This window comes from Eptesicus fuscus, chromosome 22 (genome assembly GCF_027574615.1).
Source record: "Eptesicus fuscus isolate TK198812 chromosome 22, DD_ASM_mEF_20220401, whole genome shotgun sequence".
Lineage (NCBI taxonomy): Eukaryota > Metazoa > Chordata > Mammalia > Chiroptera > Vespertilionidae > Eptesicus > Eptesicus fuscus.
Window position 1 is genome coordinate 27,188,722 of NC_072494.1, and position 15,267 is coordinate 27,203,988.

Here is a 15,267-nt window from a genome sequence, read left to right on the forward strand (position 1 = left end):
CTTGATTAAGTGTTGGATGTGGATAATGGTTGTATGACCATAATACAAATAAAAAATCAGAACTAACAAATAACAACAGAAAAGCCCCATTACTTATAAAGTAGAAACTGGTTTTATAGCCTGATTTTGTTTTCAGATTGAGGATGCTCAGGTTCAAGACACTGGACGTTACACTTGTGAGGCAACAAATGTTGCTGGGAAAACTGAGAAAAATTATAATGTCAATATTTGGGGTAAGTGTGATCAGTTGCTGAAAAGAAAATGATGTAGTGTGTGGTTTGACCTTTTATACTGTGTGTCAACTCTTAAAATGACATTCACATGGCTACAATTGATCATAATACATAGATGCACACGAATCAATATGTTTCGATGATGCTAACTTGTCCTGAGTATCAGCTCATATAATTAACTCAAGAGCAACTCTAGATAGACTCCTTGAACCTGAATGTATTAATCACTGTAACTTTGATGCCTAATGGTTCTCCTTTTCTGTCTGAGTCATATACGTTTTAGCTTCTACAACCAGGATCTTCTAATGATTGAGTGTTCTCTGTGAATGAAGAGTGGGTTGGTCAATTGAAAATAACAGGCCTATTTCTTAGATCCAATTCCTTGTCTCCATTCTTTACTGGTATTATATGCCTCTTGTTTTCCGATTCTGTTCAGCCTCTGTGGTATTAAAGCTGGCTAGGTAAGAATGACTGGGTTAAGTTTATACTTGGTAAGTGCCTTAGCATTTTGATGCAAGATATCTAAATATCTATAACCAATTCACTTCTTTGTATGCCACTCTCAATATTTTGGTAATTGAGTTTTTGCCGGTGAAAATGGGAAGTCTGCTGTAGGTATGTAGTGGATGTCTTACAGTGGACTTTTAATGTGGTGTTGATATGTCAACCTCAAGTGCTAATTATTTTCTGTGTCATTTGAATGCAAACCTTTTTTAAAAAACATGTAAAGTATTGGGGAAATTTTAAATTAAATGAGTGTGAACATAGTATTTTGTATTTCTTTCTCTTTTTTTAACCTTTCAGTACCACCAAATATTTATGGCTCTGATGAACGTGCTCAGCTTACAGTCATTGAAGGGAATCTCATCAGTCTGTTATGTGAGTCAAGTGGTATTCCACCCCCACATCTCATTTGGAAGAAGAAAGGTCAGTTTTCATCCTGTGACATTTATAAAATTAAATATAATATTAGATGAATTTACATTTTATCTGACAAATATGTTAATTTATTAACAAACTTTCTGAGGGTTTGCATACTAAAATGCTAGGAGGCATAATTAAATATTCAGTGTGCAACCTAGCTGTTTGGCTCAGTGAACAGAGCGTCAGCCTGCAGACTGAAGGGTCCCAGGTTCAATTCCAGTCAAGGGCACATGCCTTGTTGTAGGCTTGATCCCCAGTAGAGGGCGGGCAGGAGGCGGCCAATTACTGATTCTCTCTCATCATTGAGGTTTCTGTCTCTTTCTCTCTTTCTCTCTGAAATCAATACAAATATATTTTTAAAAATTTTATGTGCAATGTGGCACTTCTGCACTATCCAGCTAAAAAATCTTCAATTTTGAGACTAACTGCCCCCTAGGAAAAAAAAATTGCATTGTTCTTTAATGAAATGCACTTCAGGGTATCTGTAATGATCAAGAATCCACCATTCAAAGAACTACCATTTTTCTTTAAAATAGGATTAAAATTATTTTCTAAAGCAAACATTTTTGCTGTATTTGTGACAGTTTTGTAATGTGTATTAAGATTAAATTCTGCAGTTGGACAGATTTTCAATTTATTTCATCAACAAATATTTATTTGTGTCTGTAAAGTATTTGGCAGATCATCTAAATGTTTAGCTAATTTAAAAAATCATTTTTGTTTTCCTGCTTTAAGATTTTATTTTGTTTGTTTTTCTAAGAATGTTTTCTTTGAAATGCAATACTGGTTGAAATTTTACCAAAATTTTGCAGATTTTCTTGGTAAACATTTCCTCCTCCTCTTCCTCCTTTTCCCTTTTTTCCCCCTCCTTCTGTTCATCCCCCTCCTAATTCTCTTCCTTATCCTCCTCCTTCTTTTATGTGTAGGATTACTTTACAGTGTCATCTGCCTTTTAGGTACTTGAACTGGAAGTAAAAAAATAAGTATATATACTTACCGGAAAATGTAAGCACAACACTTTGTATTGTTGCTTCATGTTCTGCCATTTGGTTTCCTTTGTAGGCTCCCTGGTGCTGGCTGACTCTACAGAGCGGGTCAGAACTTTATCTGGAGGCAGACAGTTACAGATTACAATGGCTGAAAAATCTGATGCAGGGCTCTATACCTGTGTGGCATCAAATATTGCTGGAACTACACAGAAAGACTACAATCTGCAAGTTTATAGTAAGTGATTGATTAGATACAGACACACACACACACACACACACACACACACACACACACACACTCATTTAAAAACAATGGAGAATTCCAGCTCAGTATAACGTGCCACCTCTGTTAGTCTTAGATCTTTCTTTAGCAGTTAATCTTCTGACATCAAAATGAATTTAAAATCAACAAACAATAAGAGTTGATGAACGCCGAAACTGGTTTGGCTCAGTGGATAGAGCGTCGGCCTGCGGACTGAAGGGTCCCGGGTTCAATTCCGGTCAAGGGCATGTACATTGGTTGCGGGCACATCTCCGGTAGGGGGTGTGCAGGAGGCAGCTGGTCGATGTTTCTCTCTCATCAATGTTTCTAGCTCTCTATCCCTCTCCCTTCCTCTCTGTAAGAAAATCAATAAAAAAATAATAATATAAAAAAGAGTTGATGAAGATATGGAGAAAAAAGAACCCTCATTATTTTTGGTGGGAATGTAGATTGATGCAGCCACTGTGGAAAACAGTAGGGAGGTTGCTCAAAAAATGAAAAATGGAACTGCCTCATGACTCAACAATTCAACTCAGCATACATATCCAAATAAACCCAAAACACTAATTTAAAAGAATATATGCACCCCTATGTTCATTGCAATGTTATTTGCAATAGCCAAGATATGGACGCAACCCAGGTACCCATCAATAGACTAGTAGACAAAGAAGATGTGATACATGTATGCAATAGAATATTAGTTGGCCATAAGAAAGAATAAAATCTTAACCATTTGCAGCACCATTGATGGATCTAGAGGATATTATGCTAAGTGAAATAAATCAGATAAAGAAGGACAAATAGATATGATTTCACTTGTATGTGGACTCTAAAGAGCAAAATAAACAAACAAAATAGAAACAGATTCATAGATACAGAGAACAGACAGAGGTACTGGAGGGGAGAGGGTTTGGGGGGCTGGGTGAAAAAGGTGAAAGGATTAAGAACTACAAATTGGTGGTTAGAAAATGTCCCAGGGATGTAAAAAGCACAGTGTATGGAATATAGACAATGATATTGTAATAACCATGTATGAATCCAGCTGGGTACTTGAAATATTAGGGGAACACTTTGCCAAGTATATGTTTGTCTGTGCTCTGGAAACTAATAATAAATAGTATTGAATGGTAACTGTAATTAAAAAATAAAATTAAAACAATAAATAAAGATTAGAGGTTGCCAGGGCTTTGTGGGGCATGAAGTGGGGGTGTTTTTCTTCATAGATCCACCTCCTTCTATGCTTTCTAGCTGCTTGTTGTGGCCATTGTATGGTCTGATCAGTGGGGGAGGTGGATCAGAGGACAAAGGCAGTGTTCTCTGCTGGGGCAGTGGACTTTCTGAGTTCCCATACTGAGGACCTCGAACAGTTCCCTCTCATCGAAAATGATTTCAGGCTGACTACTGCTTTCTCCACCACTTCCCACTCAAAGGACCACATCTCAGCTTGAAGCTTTAGATGGCCAGCACCACTTATTTTGGGGATGAATAAGAAGAGCTCAGAAGTTTTTTAGGGCAGTGAAATATCCTGAATAATGTTATAATGGTGGATATATGTCATTATACGTTTGTCAAAATCCATAGAAGTTATAACACCAAGCGTGAATTATAGTATAAACTGTGGACCTTGAGAAATCATGGTGCATTAATGTACGTACATTCATCAATGTTAACAAATGTACTATGATATTGATATTTAGGGAAGCTATGCTTGTGTGGGGGCAGAGTTTATGGGAACTCTGTATTTGCTTCACAGTTTTGCTATAATCCTAAAACTGCTCTAAAAAATAAAATCTCATTTAAAAAATGAATTTAACTTGGTCTGATAAAAATTTCAATAATAAAACATAAAGAAAAAATGTTTCCTATTTTATTTTCTCTCCTTTTTTTTTTTTTTTTTTTTTTTTTGGTCCAGTTCGACCAACCATATCCAACAGTGGCAGCCACCCTACTGAAATTACTGTGACTCGAGGGAAGAGTGTGTCCTTGGAGTGTGAGGTGCAGGGTATTCCTCAGCCAACAGTGACCTGGATGAAAGATGGCCGCACCTTGACCAAGGGAAGGGGAATGGAAATATTGGATGAAGGTCGCATCCTTCAGCTGAAGAATATTCATGTCTCTGACACAGGCCGTTATGTGTGTGTTGCCATAAATGTAGCAGGAATGACTGACAGAAAATATGACTTAAGTGTACATAGTAAGTATAAAGAAGCTCAGTAAGTCTATTTGTTGGCTGATATAATCTGTAGCATCCTGGATGGGAGATGCGGGCTTTGAGTGTTGAGTCTTTTATGTATAGGCTATTATTTTCTCTATATATGCACCACTTCTCTAGATCAGTCTCATCACTTATCCTTCTGTGCCTGACCTCCCATTTCTTACCTTGCTGAAATAAGCATCTATTAAATAGACTTTTAGGAAAGCATGTAGTGAGATCGGTAATGGGCATCTGCAAGTATTTTTTTGTACAGTGACATCCCAACTAATGTTCTTTGATTCCGTGTTTTCCAAATTAGCTATCTTGGCTAGTATAAACCTAGGCTCCTTAGAGCTTACTGACTCAGCATCAGTTGGTCATGAGTTATACTGAAGTCAGCTTTAATATTCTAATTAATGAGTCATAAATGTCATTAGGAATAGACCAAACATAGCTGTTCTCTTGGATACCTATATAATTTGATTGCACATTTTAGGTCCATAGAAACAATGGTAAATTTAAATAGACACAGTCTGATAACTTGAATCCAGTTAGGGCTCGCACAAAGTACAGTGTTAATATCCTATAGTTTGCAGCCAATGTGTGAGCCAAAGCTCATGAAATCGGAACGTAGAAGAAAAAAGGAATCCATCTCAAGTGTCTTTTTGTTAAGTTACGTTTCATATTTAGAATTAGGATAATTTGTTATAAAATCCCGCCTATAAAAAGGCCACGAATCCATATTAGAGATTTATCAGCAAAGATGAGTGACACAGAAAACCACTCACCTCCATCAGAATAACAATATGAAAGTCATTTATTGCTATTAGTGGGGAAGGAGTAACATTTACTTCAGAGATGTCACACTAAACTACTACTACTATGACTATTAATGTCATTGATGTGGTTACTTATTTTGCTCACTGTTGACCAAAACATGGAAGTCGTATTATTAACAATAAATTGTGTAGGATTTGGTGTTTGATACAGATTAGCTACCTTTTTTCCATTTCCTCTTTGTTTTGTTTTGTCTTGCAGCCCCTCCAAGCATCATAGGAAACCATGGGACACCTGAAAATATCAGTGTAGTGGAAAAGAACTCGGTGTCCCTGACTTGTGAAGCTTCAGGAATTCCTCTGCCTTCCATTACCTGGCTTAAAGACGGGTGGCCCATCAGCCTTAGCAGTTCTGTGAGAATTCTCTCAGGTACTAGAACTTCTCATAGTCTCATAATCTGGTTGTCTTCTTGTGGCCACAATTTCTCCTTCATTTCTTACTTCTTCCTGTCTTATATTTCTTTTTTATATAGCTGCTCTCTATAGTACCCATTGATCATTTTAGGAAAAAAAAATTTAAAAAGACATCAGAAGCTATATGAAAAAGGGAGAATCTCTGAAATTACCTCTAGATCCTTTTACAAAACAAATCCTGGCAGTCACTTATGACATAAATTATGGTGATGTCAGACTGGCCAGTGTGAGTCAGTGGTTGAGCATTGACCTATGAACCAGGAGGTCACGGTTTGATTCCTGGTCGGGGCATACGTCTAGGTTGCAGGTGCTATCCCCAGTGTGGGGCATGCAGGAGGCAGATGATCGATGATTCTCTCTCATCATTGATATTTCTATCTCTATCTCCTTCTCCCTTCCTCTCTGAAATCAATAAAAATGTATATATTTTTTAAAATTTATGGTGATAATCAGAGCAGTGAGTACCAACCAATTTGAAAAGTGAAAAATGAAAGGAAATACTAAAATTAAAACCAGAATCTAGAGAGATTCCTGATATGTAATATACTTCCATAAGCAAGTATTTCACCTTATTCGTGACTCTAATCTGAGTTTTATATTTACGAGATAGAATAGTTTACTGTGAGCTAAGACTTTATTATTGTAAAAGAGATATTCAGCTTAGTCCTCATCTAATTAGATAAGAAAGTCTATTAGCTTCTCCTTTATGGGTCAGTTTAAGCGTGGAGAAAGGTGTCTTGGGGCATGCCACAGGAATCTGCACTTGGCCCCTTTCAGTAATGACTTGGACACACTAAGAAGATTCTCTTGCTAAGTCTGTGGTTAATAAAAAGCTTGGGTACTTAGAAGAATACCTAATGTGTTGAATGAAGACAACCCGAATTCAAACAGACCACGTGAACTTTTGAGTTGAACCTAACAAAATAAAAGTTAAATAAACTCCTGCACTGAAATTCAAAATCCAAGGATGAAAATTAGGGTGATTCTTCATATGAAAAGCTTTCCGAATTGTGTTATTCATTCATTGTGCAATGACACTATAATGTGGTTATCAGGGAAATAAATGCAATATTCTGCCACATTAACAAAATATATTTTCACTGGTAAGAAAAGTAAGAGACTCTGGATTTAACTCACTTATTAGGAAAACTAGAAGGATCTATTGACTATTGTTTTTTAAGGAAGGTAACCATGATAGTTAATCCTATCTAATAAAGAGTAATATGCAAATTGACCATCACTCCAACACACAAGATGGCCACCCCCATGTGGTCAAAGATGGTTGCCCCCATGTGGACACAAGATGGCCACCAAAAGATGGCCAGCAGAGGAGGGCAGTTAGGGAGACCAGGCCTGCAAGGGAGGACAGTTGGGGGGGACTCAGGCCTGCAGGGGAGGGCAGTTGGGGATGACCAGGCTGGCAGGAGAGGGCAGTTAGGGGCAATTGGGCCAGCAGGGGAGCAGTTAGGCATCAATCAGGCTGGCAGGGGAGTGGTTAGGGGGTGATCAGGCTGGCAGGCAGAAGCAGTTAGGAGCAATCAGGTGGGCAGGCAGGCAAGTGGTTGGGAGACAGCAGTCCTGGATTGTGAGAGGGATGTCCGACTGCCCATTTAGGCCTGATCCTACCAGGATAGGGCCTAAATGGGCAGTCGGACATCCCTTAAAGGGTCCCAGATTGGAGAGGGTGCAGGCTGGGATGAGGACCCCCCTCCTGTGCACAAATTTTGTGCACCGGGCCTCTAGTGATTACATAATAATGTAAGTCTGATTGTATCCAACCTGGAAAAATAAACCCTGTGCATATGGTTATACAGTGAAAATTAATTTTAAATAGTTGAAGTGCTATAGTGTAGAAAAGGATGATGTTGGTTCTGTCTAGTTCCAGAGGTAGAAAGTAATGCCAGTGTATGGAAGACTCTAGGGTCAAATTTGGGTCTGAAGAGAAAGAACTTTAAAAATGTATATTGTTTAAAGTCAAGATGAACTATTTAATAGGTAGTGAGCTCCTTGCCCCTAAATTGGTTCAAAAATTAAATTCCCCCCTTTGAAGCCTTTTCAGAAAGGAGTCTTTTCTAGTGTTTGAATGATGTCTAAATACTGTAGGTCCCTCTGCTTCTCCAAGACCTTACTCTATAACATGACAGGAGTTTGACGAGGAGTGAACATTGCTATTAACCTATTTATTACCTATAATACTCACTAACTTTATGACTTCAGACAAATTATTTGATGTTGCTACCTTTAGTTTCTTTACTCACAAAGTGAAAGTATTAATAGAATCTGCCTCTTAGGGTTTTTGGAAGGATTAAATGAGTCAATATATGTAAATCAATTAGCACAGTACCTGCTTATATGGTAAACATCCAATGTGTATTTGTTGTTATAACCACAGACAACCAGGTAAAAGGTTTGTGGTCTTCCTGTCCTGGGAGGAGACAGTCCTGTGTCCTCATTTTGATACTTTTATTTTATGGACTCTCAGGGAAATGATAGTAATGGCCAAGATTTTATTACATTTTGGTTACCCAAAACCTGAACACACTATCTTCTTGTCTTGAAATTATTCTCAGATTTTTCACTTCTTTCCCCCCTTAATTCCCATTTGCTAAAAAAAAGTAGGAACTCTTACTAAATATAATAACTACATCAGAGCTCCTAGAAATGACAAGGGCAGGTTAGAGCAATGTACTCTGGCTTATTACAGATGTACCGAAGTGGTGTTTGGGTTTCCTTTCATTTTGTTCCACTTGACCAGCAGCTGGAGATCTCTGAGTGAACACAGTAAAAGAATTTCACCTTGTGGTGCTGCCAAAGGAGTCATTCAAGCTTTACGGTCTGATGTGAGTTGTGCAATAGATGAATGAGAATCAAATGAATGGCATGTGACTCGCTTGGTCCTTCGTCGGCTGCACACTTCTGTTTTATTAAGATTAGTCCTCCTGAGACATTAAGTACAGCTTTTCTAGAAGCCGTGCTTTGGCGAAGTCTCTCCCATTCCTATGAAGTTGTGTGCCAAGAAGAGATAACTGCTATAAAAATTTAATAGGTACACGAAACGTCTCTGTATGAGTATAACTAACTGTCAGACCCTTTCCCCCCCCACTGGAGTAAGTGAGAAGACCAGGAAAAAAGAAAGATCATGAGACTCACGAGGTTGAGGTTTGCTGAGCCAGCAATGACTCATAAAAGTTGGACTGTTTTAATAGCTCTCAACTAGAATTATATTATGGTTTCTATAATCGGAAGTAGCAGTCAGTGCTTGAATCTTTCCCTAATGAACATAAGTCTTTGCTTATGTAAATTGAGTTAGGAAAAAAGACTAAATTCAGGTAATCAGCTTTGTTTGTCTAGATAAGATACTGAGTTCACCTTGTAGTGGTTTGAGGATGGGAAGGTTGCTTTGAGGAAACCTCAATGATGCCCTGTTGTGTTTAAAAAACAGAAAGTAGCTCGGCCAGGCGTGGCTCAGTGGTTGAGCATTGACCTATGAACCAGGAGGTCACAGTTCGTTTCCCAGTCAGGGCACATGCCTGGGTTGCACGCTTGATCACCAGTGGGGGGCCGTGCAGGAGGTAGCCAATCAATGATTCTCTCTCATCATTGATGTTTCTATCTGCCTCTCCCTCTCCCCTCCTCTCTGAAATCAATAAAAATATATTTTAAAAAACAAAAACAGAAAGTAGATGGAAACGCCTGACAAATTTAGATTCGGGTGAATATTTACATGAAAATTTCATGTTTAATCATTTTGAATTTTCAGTTCGAATTCAAGGTACTAAGCAAAAGTATTCTGGCCAGAAAATTATCGTATTACAAAATGTATGAAGTGTGGTACATTTCTTACTTACACTCTTTCCTCCAGTGGTTTGGAGAGCTCTGGTCTCTCCTTGCATCTCTTAGTTCCCTTGCAGGATTTACTTCAGTCTCACTGCTGGGCCCCTCCCTCTTCTTTTGTCCTCAAATGGAGTTTCTCTCCAAATTACAATCTTCAGCGTGTCAGAGTTTCATTCTCAGTCTACATACATTTCTTAGATGAAGAATCTTTCTTCAAAGAAAACAATACATAGCAGTTCAAAATATAAAAGCCAAAAACAAACCTCATTGAGTAATTGATAAAGTTATGTAAGCAATTTTATAAAACAAATATTAAAAACACTGACGTATTCTAAAAAACAAAACAGAGTTGCACTAGTGAATGAGGTGACCCTCCCCCTATAAATTTTGATATAAATAATTCTAGGATTCCATGAAACTGGATTGAAAACTGGTGGCCAGACTTCATGGTTTCAACCATCCCTTACATATTATTGTCACCCATGTCTGGGCTGCTGGTATAGTCCTCTAACATTCCCATTTTATATACTCAGTGGTCAACTGGGAATTCTTTTTCTAAACATCCTGTAACTGTTATCTTTCTAAAGCACAAATCAGATCATGACTTTTATTTGTTTACATCCTTCCATAGCCTTTAATGAACACAACATCTCAATTCCTTAACACAGCTTTCAAGGGCTCACAGAATCTGACCATACTCCATCTAGACTCATCTCACCCTTTTCTCCACCTGCTCTGCTTATGGTACTACCTCCCATATACACTTTCTACCTCTAATCCTCATTCATACTCTACTTACGGTGAAGCTCCTCGTCTCCTCTGTGAGTTAAAATATACCTACCTTTGAAGTTTCACTTTACCTTTGGGAAACTCCATTTCTTGCTTGCTGTCACTTAGCATGGTATTTACTTTTTTATCCATCGATCCAGGAAATTCTTCTGAATTGTCTAGTATTTTGTTTCATATAGGCTTAAAACATGTGATTTAAAAAAAAAAAAAATTGACATCAATTCATTGGAAGACCCTTGAAGCATTTTGACTAAATTTCACCTACATTGAGCATCACTTGGCAACTGGTAAAGTTTCAGATTTCTTTTGGAGTCACCTGGTGGTTTGCTTCTCCAGGAGGGAGGACTCTGCGGTTGATGCAGACCAGAACAGAAGACGCTGGCCAGTATGCTTGTGTCGTAAGGAATGCAGCTGGTGAAGAAAGAAAACTCTTTGGACTTTCAGTATTAGGTATTTGTATAAACTGCAATATCTAAAAAGAGATCGAATTGGCTTAAATGCCTTCTGGAACCAGAGTTACAGTTTATCTACAGCTTTATCTCACATTTATGTATTCTTTGGTCCCTGGACACACTGTTGAGAAGAATTCAATGTTACAGTGATTTAAAGATAATCATTTGGGTTAAAATGGATAAAATTTCATATCTTGTTTGTTCACAATTGTTCAACAATATGCTAAGACTCTCTGATAACTTGTTTAATATGAGTGCTTGCTCAGAGTAGGAAAAATAAAGGTCTAGTAAATGTTCTTACTGATTTGTTGACATTTTTATCTGGACTTTATGATTTCTGTTACAATAAAATTCATTCTATAATTGAATCCGTGACATATTACTTTATAATATGTCGTAAAAATGCAATTAATCAAAATAATATTATGACATTATTCTAGTAATCCATTAATGAGAATTTGGGGTTTTGCTTTAAAGGTTATATAGAAATAAAAATGTAAACCTAGATGCCTCTAAAGTAACAGCCCTGTGGTAAGAATTATTCCTTTTTGTGTTCGGTATTTTTTCAGTGCCACCTCACATCGTGGGTGAAAATACATTGGAAGATGTGAAGGTAAAAGAGAAGCAGAGTGTTACACTGACTTGTGAGGTGACAGGTAAGGGCCTCAGCCCTCTGCTGCTCCTTTCCCCCCTCACTGGTTACTCATTGCCTTCACTGCATATCTCACTTAGCTGAGAAAAATTCAAGCTGCTCTAATAAACATTTGAAATGAGGGAAAGGAAAGACACACTGGCCTTTTCTTTCAGTTCAATAAACCAAATTTTTTTAATCTACTATTTGAATGTAGGGTTTCTCTGCCCCATCTCCTCTTACTTTGTTTTCTTCACTGTTGGTTGAAGGCTGTACCTCCTCTTCTTTTCCTGTTTTCTCAAATTGCATTGCAAATAAATAAGTAGGAGTGTTGGTGGGAGGGTGGCATTACTGAGACTGGGGAGTACTCCAAAACAAAAGTCTCACCGTTTGTTAACACGTTTCATCACCAGGTATTTTTATTTGCGAGTTTTCCAGCTTTCCTCCTGTTGCTGATTTCTAGTTTCAGTCACTGTGGTCAGAAAAGACTCTTGGTATGATTTCAATCATCTTAAGTTTGCTAAGACTAGTTTTGCGGTCTAACATATTACCTATTCTAGAAAGTGTTCCATGTGCCTTTGAGAAGAATGTCTATTCTGCTATTGTTGAATGGAATGCTCTGTACATGTCTGTAAGGTCTGTAGTGTTTTTCAAATCCTCTGTTTTGTTATTGATCCTCAGACTGGATGATCTGTCCATTGTTGAGAGTGGGGCATTAAAATTCCCAACTATTATTGTAGTGCTGTTTACTTTAACTTTTAGATCTGTTAGTATTTGCTTTTTATATTTAGGTGCTCTGATATTGTGTGCTTAATACTTATTGTTATATCTCCTTGATGAATTTACCCCCTTTTCATTAAATATAATAACCTTCTTTGATTTTTGACCACTTTTTAAAAGTCTGTATTGTCTGATAATAAGTACAGCCACCCCTGCATTTTCTTGATTACAATTTTCTTTAAATATCTTTGTACATCTGTTCACTCTCAGCCATATGTATCTTTAAAGCTTTGGTGAGTTTCTTGTGAGCATATTGCAACATCTTGTTTTTTTATTCATTCAACCATTCTGTCTTGGTATTAGAAATTTTAATCCATTTATATTTAAAGTAATTATTGGTAGGCAAGGACTTACTATTGCCATTTTGTTCATTGTTTTGTAGATACTTTGTTCCTTTTTATCATGCTCTTATTTTGTGATTTGATGACCTTGAACAGTTCACAGATTCTTTCTCCTCCTTGATCAAGCCTGGAGTTGATGCACTCTTTTAAATTCTAACATTTAGTCAGTCTGTTCTTCAACTCCAGGGTTTGTTTTCCTTTGTTGATGGTTTCTTTTCCTTTGTTGAACTTCTCATTTTGTTCAGGCATTATTTTCCTAACTTTGTAAAGTTGTCATTTTTGTGGTTCACTAAACTTCTTTGAGAGAACTATTCTGAATTCTTTCTCAGACAGTTCATTGATCTCCATTTCTTTATGGGCAGATATTGGAGCTTTATTAGTTTCCTTTGATGGTGTCATGTTTAACTGTTGTTTTTTTTTATGTTGGTATCTGTGCATTTAAGTAAAGGCTCTCTTCTTCCAGACTTCATAGGCTTATTTCAGCAGAGACAGCCCTTCACCAGTCAGTGCAGCTTGGAGTACTGGACAGGTTAGCTGGTTGTGTCCTTGGCCAAGTGGAGCTCTCAGTTAGGTCTCTGGGTGAGGCCATTGCCTGAGCTTTGAGGTTGGAGTGGGTGTTGCTGTTGGCTAGGAACAGTTGGACAGGACTGTTGACTTTGTTCCTTGCACACTTACAGCTGTAGGATAGGCTGCCTGGATTCCCAAGTAAGACTTCCTAGTTGTACAGGTCGGGTTGCTATCCTCAGCAGTTGGCAGAATATTGCTTTCCTGCCCGGGCAGGGCCATAGAGCATGCTCCACAGCCAGTACAGCTGAGCCTTCCAGTTTTACTATAATATCATGCTATCCATCTTTCCTAACATAACTTGCTTTATGGTTTTAAAATATAAATTTAAAAAATCTCATTGAGTAATTTAAAATTAATATTGAACATAAGTCCCATGTTAAAATAAAAATAAAATATATTTACCTACAGGCTATAAATATTAAAGGAACGATTACTTTATATATCTATTTACCCATCTATAGATCTATGCTGGAATCCTGGTATAAACTCAAAATATCTGCTTATTAGATTATTTAAATAAATGTTTTACCTTTTATATAGCTATCAAGAATATGAATGCAAAGGTATTGTGAACTACATGCTCCATTCTTTTTTTTTTTTAGTGTATTTTACTATGAAATCATTTCATTGTAATAGTCTAAGGTCTGATAAAAACTAATCTTCATTTAAAAATTATTTTTAAGTTTTGTACATTTTTATCATAGCATGATTGTTATTATTTATTATACATTAGGTTATGTATGAAATTTATTTTGGTATGAATGGTTACTGCATTGTTTTAGAAATGGGATATTTAAAAAGGCAAATGAGTGAAATGCCTTCTTTCAGGTGTTACTTGTAGACATGTGAGCATAGCCAGCTCTCAGAAATGGCTTTTTGTTACAGGGAATCCAGTGCCAGAAATTACATGGCACAAAGACGGGCAGCTCCTCCAAGAAGATGACACCCATCACACTATGTCTGGTGGCCGTTTTCTGCAAATTGCCAATGCCCAGGTGTCTCACACTGGAAGATACACATGTTTGGCTTCTAACACAGCTGGTGACAAGAGCAAAAGTTTCAGTCTTAACGTGTTAGGTGGGTAGAAGCATTGCTTCAAATCTTGAAGACTCAGACATGACCATGGGCTAAATTTTCTTCTTTTCTTTTTATGTTCACTTAATATTTCTACCATAGGATTTCATTTTTTAAGGAAGACCAGTGCTCGCGGACATTTGCTGTTTTTGTTTTTTTTCTAATTAATGAGTTCATAATTCATTCATTATGTTTGGAATTCGTGTTTTGTTCTATGTACTGTGTTTTATGCAAGGCACACAACTATGAACAAGATAGCTGTTAAATCAGCAATAATAAAGGATAAATATTTGCTGGTCAAAGAGAAGCAGTTCAAAAGCAAAGGGGGCTCAACCTGAGATATCCTGTCCGTTCTTTGTGGGACTCTGCCATTATTGGCAATTGTACTGAAACCTACGTTTGCTACCTAAGATGGCAGAGACTACCCTGTTGTTAGACCCAACAGTTATTTCTCAGTCGTCCTCTTCATGGTTTGGACGTTATTTATCACTTTCTGCTTGACAGTGTTCTTCCCTGGTCATCCTCGCACACCTTTGGCTGCTCCCTCTCTCTGTCCTCTGTGGACTCTTACTTAATCTGTCTCCTAAACGTTAAGTCCCCATCTCTGAATCGTTTTGTCCTTACTTCACTGCTCATTTTACTCCAGATATTCTCTTCAAATAATAAGCTTACTTCCAAGAGGTTTGATTATCCTATAGACTGGTGACTTTTTAAATCCACACCTGCGATCCAGATCTTTCTCCCAAGGTTTGGATTTCTATATACAATTTCTTGTTGGACATTTCTCTTGGGAATTCTCTTGGGCACTAAAAAGTCAAGATATTCAGACCTGAACAAACCATCTTTTCCTCCTAAAGGAGCAAATCTTTCTATATTTTCCATTTATGTTCCTTCACTGTTGTGTATCTAGGTTCCCAAGCAAGAAAATTGAAAATTATCTTTGAGCC

The 15,267-nt window shown here is 37.4% G+C and overlaps 1 protein-coding gene across 1 annotated transcript in view; it reads left to right on the plus strand.

Moving 5' to 3' along the window:
• HMCN1 (hemicentin 1) overlaps positions 1-15,267 on the plus strand; it is a 379,559-nt gene that overhangs the window by 256,777 nt on the left and 107,515 nt on the right. Inside the window, exons 42-49 of the mRNA XM_008145958.3 lie at positions 137-233; positions 1,038-1,160; positions 2,220-2,381; positions 4,321-4,602; positions 5,641-5,808; positions 10,812-10,925; positions 11,497-11,583; positions 14,132-14,323. Coding sequence (XP_008144180.2) covers positions 137-233; positions 1,038-1,160; positions 2,220-2,381; positions 4,321-4,602; positions 5,641-5,808; positions 10,812-10,925; positions 11,497-11,583; positions 14,132-14,323 — 1,225 coding nt within the window. The remainder of the gene's footprint in view (positions 1-136; positions 234-1,037; positions 1,161-2,219; positions 2,382-4,320; positions 4,603-5,640; positions 5,809-10,811; positions 10,926-11,496; positions 11,584-14,131; positions 14,324-15,267) is intronic.